The sequence below is a fragment of the Elephantulus edwardii genome, unplaced genomic scaffold, assembly GCF_000299155.1.
Source record: "Elephantulus edwardii isolate Elephantulus edwardi_28Jun2011 unplaced genomic scaffold, EleEdw1.0 scaffold00275, whole genome shotgun sequence".
Taxonomy (NCBI): Eukaryota; Metazoa; Chordata; class Mammalia; order Macroscelidea; family Macroscelididae; genus Elephantulus; species Elephantulus edwardii.
Window position 1 is genome coordinate 63,598 of NW_006400025.1, and position 12,021 is coordinate 75,618.

Here is a 12,021-nt window from a genome sequence, read left to right on the forward strand (position 1 = left end):
TATATATATATACATATATATGTATAAAATTACTTTTTTGGTGACTGGTAAGGAATTGAACTGTGAACCCAAAGGTACAAGGTTCATATCCACCCACTGCTGGCAGAAAAAAAAATGGAGAAAAATGAAAAACCTCTTCCCATGAGATTATGCCTCTCAAAATTGGCTGGAAGTTCAGCTATGTGTCTGTTCTGACATAACAGTATAAAATAACAGCCTTTCTTCAAGTGTTTTCTTTATTTCTACCATATATGTCTCATTGGTTTCAGTCTCTTTTTTGCCTTAGCTTCCAATCACATATTCTTCTTAAAGTATCTCTTTGCCTGTGTCACAACTCCACTCAAAAGTTCCACATTTGAGTAGTAACACTCCTTTATAACCACCATAATTTAGTCTCAGTAAACACTTCCAACATTAGTATCCCACTACTTTCCATTCTTATGTGGATAGGATCTTGTGACTCGGTGGCTTATAACAGTGCCCTTTCTGAATCCCATGTCTCTGTCTAACTACACAAATTTTAATTTCCTTTCTTCTCAAATGCTCATCCTATTTAGCCCCTTCATCAAATGTGCTATTCGTAATGAACATATTTAATTCGTATTTGCTCATTTCCAAACTCTATCTTTTCCATTAATCCTTTCCAAATTCTTTTGTTCCCAAAATCTTCAGACTGGCTAGGTCATTCACAGTATTCTCTATTTTGTTATCTTGGCATTTTTAATACACGTTTTTTTATAGTTACTGGGGTTTTTTTCTTCTAGGTTTATTACATGTTCCCAACTAGAATCTCTGCCTTTTTTTTATCTGAAAGTATTCACTTTCCTGGACCCATAAAATAATGTGTGAAACCAAAGAGTTGACTATATAATTATATTTGGCCTTAGAATGTCTTAGTCACCATACTTTTTTCCAAAGGATCATTACCTACTTGATGACATCTTCTGCATTTAACACTCTGTTGTTGTGTGCAGTTGAGTTGGAACTGACCCATAGTTCACTCCTCAGCAAGTCTTCATAGGAAGTTTAATCACAAAAGAGGCGATTGCTCACCTTTTTTTCCTGTAGAGCAGCTGGTAGATTTGAACCACATGCCTTTGGGATGGCCATTCAGCTCCCTACTGCTAGACCATAAGAGCTCCCTTAACCTTCTGTAGAGGGTTGCATAGCTAACAAAAAGATTTTTTCTCCCATGAATCAAATTCACCAGCGGCATTACAAAAGAAAGATGGAAAGTCCCCTTTCTTCATGATTCACAGCCTTGGGAGCTCAAGGAAGGGTTATAGTGAGTCAGTACTGAGTCAAGAGCAGCGAATCGGCATCTTAAATCTACTCTGTGGAGTAGGGGAGTTGAAGAGAAGATCTCAACAGTATCTAAGGAGTCATGAGGTTAGGACAAAGATGGTATAAGGGACTTTTTGAAGGAAATGCATGTCTCCACAACGTATTTTTCACTTCTGTTTAGTAGAAGTTCAATTTTCTCAGAATTGTCAATACAGTAAGAACAAATTTTGTTTTTCAGGGAATTGGGCAAAAATGCCATGCTGGAAGCTTCTGTGCCAGGTCACATCAGAGAAGGTCATCAAGAAGTTTTCTCAGTGGTGCTCAGATTAGGACTTGGTTTCAAAAAGTATTCCTTAAAAGGTTCTTGAATATATAATAATAATTGTCCTTTTAAGTATTTCCACAAAATAAAGGGTGCAGATTCTGTGATGAGCGGCTCAGTGATTAATGTTGAAAATTAGTCCATAGTTTTTTAAAAGTGATTTCTCCATTTTGACCTTGGATAGTATTTGCTCATCCAGTGATGGTGAGCATGGCCACTTCTAAACAAGTTTTTAGAATATGTTTTTCATCCATCCATAGTTCCCCTGATTCCTTTTTGACCTTGCACCTAAACTTATACTAGAGTTTTGTGAGTCTCAATATAGTATCACATTTCTAATTAAATTATTTTATAGGACTCTCCTGGAGACACACACTCTGACTTGGTAAACTTAGGAGTCACTTTAGTGATCAGATTTAGTGGCACATGAATGAATGTTCTAAGGGTATTTTCCCTCTCCTACTCCAGAGGACTGAAGAGCAAAGTTGTCAGTCTAAAATGCAATCTAGGCCATGGTCTTTGTAATTACTTGATATGCATCAGAGAGCTGGACAATGACTAAGGATGACAAAGTATTGATGCCTTTGAGCTGTTGTGCTGGAGAAGACTCTTGAGCATACCATGGACTGCCAAGGAAACAAATAGGTCTGTCTCGAAGAAGATGAAACCAAGTTTCTCCCTAGAGGCTAGGATTTTGAAGCTCTGTCTCATATAATTTGGGTATGTAGCCATGAAGATTATCCAAAAACTACTGGAACAGCACATCAGCAAAGAACAGCCAGAAGTCCAGGCTAGGTTTAGAAGGGGTCATTTGTACTAGGGATATTGTAGCTGATGTTAGATGGATCTTAGCTGAATGCAGGGAATACCAAAAGAAGGTTTATCTATGTTTCATTGACTATGCAAAGGCATTCGAGTGCGTGGATCATAACAAACTGTGGCTGACTCTGAGAAGAATGGGAATCCCAGAACATTTAATCGTGCTAATGCAAAACCTATACTTAGACCAAGAGGCAGTCATCAGAACAGAGCAAGGTAACACTGCATGGTTCAAAATTGGGAACGGTGTACGCCAGGGATGCATCCTGTCTCCATACCTTTTCAACCTGTATGCAGAGCAGATTATCCGAGAGGCTGGGCTCTATGAGGAGAAGTGTGGCATCAGGATTGGTGGAAGATCTATTAACAATCTGCGTTATGCAGATGACAAAATCCTGCTTGCTGAAACTGAGGAGGACCTCATGCACTTGCTGCAGAGGGTCAAGACCTGAAGCCTTCAGTATGGACTGAGGCTCAATGTCAAGAAGACAAAGATTCTTACCACTGGACCAATTGGTAGCATCAGGATGGATGGCGAAGAGATTGAGATTGTTCACAGCTTCAGTTTGCTCGGCTCCACCGTCAACACTCTTGGCACCAGCAACCAGGAAATCAAAAAACGTATTGTGATGAGAAAGTCTGCTGTTAGGGACCTCTATAAAGTACTGAAGAGCAACGGTGTCTCTCTGGAGACTAAGGTGCATCTGATACAGGCCATGGTCTTTGCTATCACTTGTTATGCATCAGAGAGTTGGACAATGACTAGGGAGGATAGAAAGAGAATTGATGCCTTTGAGCTGTGGTGCTGGAGAAGAGTATTGAAGGTACCATGGACTGCCAAGAAAACAAACAGATTCATCCTGGACAGGATTAAACCGGGCTACTTCTTGGATGCAAGGATTCTGGGGCTTCGTCTGACATGCTTTGGACATGTTGTAAGGAGGGACAGGTCCTTCGAGAGGGTCATCATGCTTGGGAGGGTGGAAGGACAGCGCAGAAGAGGAAGACCCTCTATGGGGTGGATTGATTCAGTGACTGGGGTAATCAGTGTGGGAGTGTCAGAGACAGTGCGATTGGCACAGGATAGAGCAGGGTTTAGGGCTGTTGTACATAGGGTTATTATGAATCACAAATGACTCGACGACACATAACAACAGCAACAACATGTAGCCTGGAGGGACAGATCCTTGGAGAAGGACATCATGCTTGGAAAGGAGAGGGATCGTACAGGAGTGGAAGACCCCCTGATGAGATGGAGTGATATAGTAATTGGGAAATGAGGACTGGTGTGTTGGGACTAGTGAGACTGGCTTATGACAGGGCAGAGTTCAGAGCTGCCGTACATGGGTTTGCAATGAGTCTTAAGCAACTCGATGGCATAGAGCAACAACAGCAACAATTTCATCCTATCCTCCTTTAAAGTGGAGCAGGGTGCCTGCTCTTTCAACATGTTGTTATGTTGTTAGGTGCTGTAGAGTTGTAGACAACTCATAGCGACCATATGAACAAAAGACCTGAGTTTCTGGAGGCAAGGCATTTTGGAAGTAGATGCTACTCCTGCTTCCAAGCCTGTTTTTATCTGGGAGATCCATCAAACACTATCAACTTTGGGTAACCGTTATCACATTTGGCACATCAGTGTCACAGTATTTAGCCATATATATAAGGATAATATTTTTGAAGTAACTTTGACATAATAAGCCTATCTTAAAAAGATTGAGTTTTGAACTTAACCTTTCTTTGAAAAACACTACATATCTTAAGCTGTTTAACACACAGCTGAAGTTGGTCCAGAAAGGTCTAATTTATAGTTTTCTCACTTCAGGTTTAGTTTTAAATAAAATGGGCAAAAAACACAAAACAAAACCAAGTCTTAATTCTATGGATGACCCAGAGAATTCTTTGTAGACCATTTTTAGTCCAAATTTCTAAAACCAAGCAAAAATGGCTTTCAAATCCTTTTTAAGGAAAATGCTCTTATCTTTTATATATATATATATATCCAGACAAACAACACATTTGGGTAAGATTAAGATTAAATGAGTTTATTTTGAGCTTGTGGATACAATGGTGTAATAGATACCAGCACTCCAAACTACACCTAGTATTTGCCTCTAAACTTTCACACATTATCAATTTTAATTGATCTAACTTTCCACAACCAGGCCTCCTATCTAGAGAAATCACATTTCAACTCAAAAATATATAAAATGAAAGCATACTTCCAGTGCAACTGGAAGGATTTTAGTTGTGGAAAATAAATGCTGATTTATTATTTCAGAAAAAAATTAGTAACGTGAACACTAGTAATGGTATTACTACTACAAGAGAAAGAACAAAATGCAGATTAAAAGAAGCATAGTAGGTTGTATTCATTAATTTCCCCTTTTAGAAAAGTCACATAATATTAAGGATATAACTTCAAAGTTAAATTGTTCCATTTGTGGGCCACACACTTAAGCATATTGGCTTGTACATTTTTTTGCACTGATACAGAAGCAATACAAGCTTTATGTTCTACCATTACACTTCCAGATTTTTCACTTATTAATATACCTGCCAACCTAATGAGTCTTGCATGCATTTACAGTTTGCTTTTGAAGAGTTAAGTTTATTTCCCCCATCCCCCACCCCCATAAACATTGTGATGCAAACTCGTTGTGCCCAATTTTATGAGAATATCGAAAAGGACAGTTTAGTGCCACTTCAGGACAGACGTCTCCTGGCCCCGCCTGGGCTACAGATGGATCAGCAGTATTGATCACATCTTGTCTTACATGCAATCAGACAGTTTCCTTAATTTCCCCATGCCAGAGGCATATGAGTTGGCAAGTACGCATACAAAAATGGAATCAAATAGAAAATGAAAGAGGAGAAAATAACCAAACTGCTTTCTTGTTAAAGCCTATCTTCCTAGAAGGAATCCATTGCTTTGAATTCACTTAAAGCCTGTACGGGTGAAATGTGTTTCTTTTGAGAGCCCCTCCTAACTCGCGTCTGGAATTCTTCAGGTTTTTCTCTCTTCACAAGGGGCTTCTTCTCTGGAGCCTTCATCTTCCAAGACACAACCGGTGAGTTGACAGCAGCTGTCCCATAGACCTTCTGATATTTGGTTGAAGCCACATAGGATGCTTTCACTGTGAGGACCACGGCATTCATGAGATTTTTAGCTGCCTGGATGAGGGATGTGGCACTGTCCAGCTAGAGGAGGAGGGAATAAAAAAAGAAAATGCACTTGGGTTAGTCTAGGTCCAACATTCACAGGGTGGTACAATTTCATACTTAAAACAATGCTTTGCTTATCTAATTGTAAGTTATTGAAGAAAAAGAAGCAAATTATCACACGCTAAGTCAAACAAGTTACTAAGAAATCATTTCTCTTCTCATATCCATTCTGCCAAAGTAAAATAAAAACTAGCCAATTTTTCTTTTTTTAAAAAAAGATCTTCTGTGGCACACAGTTTTCTAAAATCCTGAAATCTCTTCAGTAAAAGCCCTCTGTTTTTGCACGTGAAAATTCTAAGGTAATAAAATTTTCTGGAGTTGAAAACCTCATAATATTACACTAGGTTTATTAATAATAATGCTAATTACTTAAATGTTTAAAAAACATTTAATAGATGCAGAAGAATAAAGTGTTCCTTCTCAATTTCATGATCCTGCCAGTAGCTATTATTTCAGTAGCTATTTCTTCACGTTGTGTTTAAGATTAGTGATCCTGCAGACAACGAAGCAGAAGAATGTATCCGTGCGCAATATGTCTTCTTAGGTGTTAGACTACACAGTTAACTATCCCCAGATCTTGAACATACCTGCTTTAAACTAGTAATAATTGTATCAGGATCTTGTAGGTCAGAAAACATTCAGTAAGGGCCTTGTATTTGAAGTTCCTATGTGTTTTGAACACTGTTTTGGGAACTTTGTATATATTTTCCCTCTTAATCCTCACCGAATGAGAAGATAGCTGGTACATGCAGAGGTCCAATAAAAAGTACCTAGGTTTACACAACTTAAACGGTACATCAAAGACTAAGCTACTACATACACAATACCATACACACTATACCTATTATTTAAGATACTTTTAAAATGCTATGACAAGTCACATTTAAGGGCCGAGTAGGTTTGGAGGACCATTCCTTACCAGACTCTCAAGTCAGATATTATTTGGGTGACTGAATTTTTTGCTTTAATTCAGTCAGATCATGTGATAGGTGCTGGTTATAGACTTAAGTCCCTGCACTATACATGCTGGAGAGATAAAATCTGCATTCTCACGTTCTCTTTCAAGTCAGATATTATCTGTGACCTAGTAAACAGTTTTCTGGGTTTTGGTTGAGACTTTAGTTTAATTGTTTTTAATCTAGTTTTAATTGTTTTCAGTCAAACATTCATCTAAGTAGTATAGCACTGGTCTGGCAACTCATGGTTGCTGCGAGGGTAAACACTGACACTCATGTTTCAAATGTGGTAATGGTTTCTCATGGTGGACAGTGTTTGGTGGAGCTCCAGATTAAAATAAGCTTGGAAGCAGGAGTGTAATCCACTTCTGAAATAGCTTGCCTCCGGAAACTCTATGAACTTGGCGTAAAGATGAAAGTTGTTTGTGTTCAAGACTTTCATTCATAGGGTAGCTATGAGTTGTCTATGACTCAATGGAATTTAACAAGAACAACAACAAACAACAGTAAAAGAAGGGGAATAGCTGAACTGTAAGGGACGTTTGAGCCTAGAGAGTCTTTTGGTCAAGCTTGTTGCAATATTAACTAAGGAAATTAGTCTATTGGGATTAAATGAGGGATTCAAGAATCGTCCAGTTTGTTCATTGAATAATATGTAATTTATTGATTGTTGTTGGTGGTGGTTGTTAGGAACTGCCACATCAATTATGACTTATAGTGACCTTATGAATACGAGAGCAGAACCATTCAACCTATGACATTTTCACGATCTACACCATACTCAAGCTCATTGTTGCAGTCTCTGTCAATTTATCAATTTGAGGGTTTTACTCATTTTACTTACCCTCCACTTTTCCAAGAATGCTGTCTTTCCCTAATTTATGGCACCTCCTACCAACAGGTGGAAAATATGGACCACAGTTACACTGAACCCAGGAGCTGGGCATACAGCATTCTGGGTGCTGAGGGATTTTCAAAGAATTTAAGTTAAGGGGATCTAAACTCTCTGTCTTTCCTATGAAACATGCTTTGCATTCACTTGAGCTTTGTCTCATTTCTTCTGAAGAAAATGTAACTCATTAGATACATTAGATCTGTACTCAAGGCCTTCACAAAATTATTTTGTATATTCTTTGATTTGTATCCTTTCTTAAGAGTTCTGGTTTTAAAAAAAATGGCTTTGACAATTGAAAAGCTTAGACTATGAAAATATAAACTCTAAAAATTAGTTTCTTCAGTTGTAACCACTTTAAAAAAATTAAAGTCCTTTAAATTAACCATAAAATTATATGAAACAACCAAAATATTTGTACATTAGAGCCACAATTCAATGAATGTATAATTCACTGTTTTAAGAATTAACTAAAGAAAATGGATATTTTACTTTGCTACTTTTATTTCACAGCACGGTCCATGTATGACAAATAATAATAATAACAAATTATCTATAATGTTTTATTTACAGGGTCTAAATTCGCAAAACTATCTCAAGAAAAGGAAATTCTAGATTAACATGTTAACAGGAGTGAGGCCAAGTGTGGATTAAGGACGTGGTTCTCAAGGTGTACTCTGTAATCCAGCAGCATCAGTATCACCTGGAAAATTCTTGAAATTCAAATTCTTAGATGTAATCCCAAAGCTAGAGAATCTGTTTGCAATCTGTCTTGACAAACCAGCCAGGGGATTCTGATGCATGCTAAAATTTGAGATCTCCTGGATTAATGAAACCCAGAGACTATGTGAAAGTTTATTTCATCCAACAATTTTATAGCCTTCAAGATAAACTTTGATATCAGATTTAGATATCAGATTTAATGTTATTAATTTGAGAACTCCTGGATTAATGAAACCCAGAGACTATGTGAAAGTTTATTTCATCCAACAATTTTATAGCCTACAGTTTCCTGTAAGTCTGCAAGGTTTCAAAAATGAGAACATTTCATTTATGAAGTTAGCTAATCATATTTTGTGTTTTAAGTAAAGAAAGAGTAAATGAATATTATAACAGGAAGTTGAGCTACTTTGCTAGAGGGCAATAGAATTAGTAGAAGTGAAAAAAGACAAGGTATACCTATTGCTTTACTAAATGGTTCCCAAGAGTGAAGAATCTAAGGAGAATTAGGTGGATCTGAAGAGAAGGATTACAAGTAATTTTGAGATTTTTACCACAGATTCCATTTTCAGATAGATGATGTCTAATTCTGCAGCAAAAATATGATAGCCTGTCTCTTCTTCAGAACCCCTTTCCTCTCCCAGCCTGAAGCAGGAATCCTGCGAACAAACCTAATACATTGGTTGAGTTGAGTATGAGACAGCTCTGAAATATACAGTCAGTGGTTTCATTCAAGCTATTTTCTAGGCCAGAAACTGAATTTGTGGACAACATGCCTCTCTAAGAATAAAAAACAAATACCTACCACTGTCAAGTCAGTTCAGACTCATCGTGAGACTCCATAGGATTTCTGAGACTGTAAATCTTTATGGTAAGAGGCTCTTTGGTGGGAAGACTTGAACTGATGACCTTTCAGTTAGCAACTGTGTATGAGACTAATGTAATCATAGCAACAGTGTAATAAAGCTCTGAGCACTACAGCTACAAAATACGTTAACAGATATTCCGGTAACTGGCCCAGAAATTTACTCATTTAATAGATATAATTCATATAGTTTGGGGGATTAGGTATGGAATATAATAGGGAACTCCAGTGGCCTAGTCAATTAAGAGTTGCACAATAAACACAAATGTTCTACTGGTCTGGCATTTTCAATCCACTGGTAGAACTGTTGGAGAAAAATAGACAATCTCCTTTGCAAATTGCAGCCTCAAAGAACCTGTGTAGAGACAGCTACGAGTTGATTCCAACATAATGATAATGAGTCGAGCTGAAGGAAGGGAGTAATTTTATATCTTACACAATAAGATACTTTCAATCTAGCTGGTTAGATCGCTTGCTACAAAGACCTAAAATCCAAAGGATGCTGAAGAAATATTTACTAAAAATACGTTTGAACCAGATATTTATTTTCTAGTTTGTGTGTATACGCATTCAGAAGTCATAGAAATATTTAACTAATGGTACACTAGAATATACAGCAGAGGTTAAATATGCCCCAAATTCCAACGTTTCTAAATTGTTGGACCATTCTATCATCTCATATGTCAGCAATTTCTTCTTCCATTATTATTTTATCTCCTGTCTTTGCCCTTGAGTTTCTTAGTTTGTTATAACATCTCACAGAGGTCACAGAAGATCTGGGAAAGAATTTAGGCTGTTGTGGAGGCTGGCAAATTTCAAATCTGTGGGTCAAGCTTTAGTCTGGAGAACTCTTTTGACTTTTGTGGACATAGAAGGTCATGGCAAATATAGAGTTGTAGAGGGAGTTCTGGTGGCTTAGGAGTAAGGAGTTGTGCTGACAACTCAGAGGCAGGCAGTTTGAGTCCACCAACTGCTTTGATGGATAAAGATGGGCATTCTCCTCCCATGTGATTTATACCCTTTGAAAATCCATCCTCTGGAGGGTTGGTTCAAATGACAACAACAATAGCAACAGTTTTTTGGGATGTTAGGTGGTGTTTTTTCATTTTTTTGGTTAAATTTCACAACTTTTGCTAGTTAACAAACATTTCAAAACAGTTGAAAAGTATTAATTTTTAATACAGAGTAATGGAGATTTTGAAAGTGTGACACTGATGTGTCAAATGCGATAATGGTCACCCATGGTGGACAGTGTTTGGTGGAGCTCCCCAATTAAAACAAGCTTGGAAGCAGGAGTGGCATTTATTTCCAAAACAGCTTACCTCCAGAAACCCTATGAATTTGGAAAAATGATGAAACTTATACAAGTGTTCAGTATTTTCATTCATAGGGTCACTATGAATCATCTATACAACTTGATGGCACTTAAAAACAACAACAACAACAACAACAACAACAATATCAATAAGCAACATTAATAAAACTCTGATTAGGTACCTGGCAAGGAATCCTGGTTTAACAGTGGTTAAGCACTTGGGTGTTACCTAAAGATAATTTCTAATTCACCAGCCCTTCTGGAAAAAAGATTTTGCAGTAATTTTTTATTAAGAGTCTTTCACTTTTATATCTGTCAAGTTGTAACCAACTCATAGATGATCCTTTTGTGGGCATTTAGAGGCTATCAATCACAAGGAAGGAGATTGTGCATCTTTCTTTTTTTAAGCCTCTGGTGGATTTGAACTGCCATGAAGATGTCATCTTTAGATTAGTGCAACTCCTTATGAGCTATGCCAGCAGAACTCTGTACACAAAGAGTAGAGCTTTATAAATGCTATAGGCCAAGTTTTCCCACCCTATACCATCATTTTAAGTCATAAGTGACTTGATATATGTATTATTCTTTGTCCTTTACATGATGTGATTCAATTTTTAAAAAATATTTAAAATAAGAACTAGCATCATCCCCATTTTTCAAATGAGGAAACTGAATCCTATAATTCTCTTGTCGTTAGGTGCTGTCGAGTTGAGTGTGACCCATATTGACCCTATGAACAACAGATCTGAACCCTGTCCTATCCTGTGCCATCTTCACACTTCCTGGTACACTAGAGCCCATTACCACAGTCACTGTGTCAATCTGCCAGGTTTAAGTTCTTCCTCTCCTTCACCTACTTGCTGCCTTTCCCAGCATTATGTTCCTCTCCAAGAAAGAGTCCCTCCTAATAACATGCCCAAAATATGTGAGATAAAGCTTTGTCATCTTTACCTTCAATGAGCACTCCGGCTGCGCTTTCTCCAATACTCCAATTTCTCCAATGTTTGTTCTTTTGGCAGCCCATGGAGTGTCCAATACTCTTCAACAACACAGCTCAAAAGTATCAATTCTTTTGTGACCCTTACTCATTGCCCAGCTATGAGATTCTTAGCAAGTAACTGAAAAGACAACGGCATGAGTAAGACACACCTTTGTCCTCAAGCTAACATCATTACTCCTCAATAATTTGGAGAGGTCTTATTGGTAAATACCTTTGGTACCTGCAGTACTAAGAAGACACACTGCACTGGGAAAACTTGTAGCTAGACCTTTCTAAATTATTTAGTTGTAATGATAAGGATGATAAAAAAAGAATGGGCATCATTAAGCTGTGGTATTGGAGAATAGCGCAGAACATCCTGTGGATGGGCAAGAGAACAAATAACTATTTCTTGGAGAGGGTGCAGCTGGAGTGCTCTTTGGAGGAACTCTTTGGAGGCATTGCCTCACATACTTTGGATATGTTGCTAAGAGGTGAGGAGTAGAGGACTGGCGAAGAAGAGGGAAACTCTCAGCTAGGTAAACTGACACAATGATTGCCATAATGAGCTCTTGGGTGTCAGGAAGTGTGAGGATGGCGCAGAATAGAAAGAAGAGGTTTCAGATTTTTTGTTCATAGGGTCA

The 12,021-nt window shown here is 37.8% G+C and overlaps 1 protein-coding gene across 3 annotated transcripts in view; it reads right to left on the reverse strand.

The window, feature by feature from the left end:
• Positions 1–4,456: 4,456 nt before the first annotated feature.
• CTNNA2 (catenin (cadherin-associated protein), alpha 2) overlaps positions 4,457–12,021 on the reverse strand; it is a 1,691,926-nt gene continuing 1,684,361 nt past the window's right edge. The window contains exon 17 of one of the 3 annotated variants that reach the window (XM_006900179.1): positions 4,457–5,626. In XM_006900179.1, coding sequence (XP_006900241.1) covers positions 5,339–5,626 — 288 coding nt within the window. In that variant the 3' untranslated portion in view covers positions 4,457–5,338. The remainder of the gene's footprint in view (positions 5,627–12,021) is intronic. The other 2 variants (XM_006900178.1, XM_006900180.1) reach the window with 2 other exon arrangements.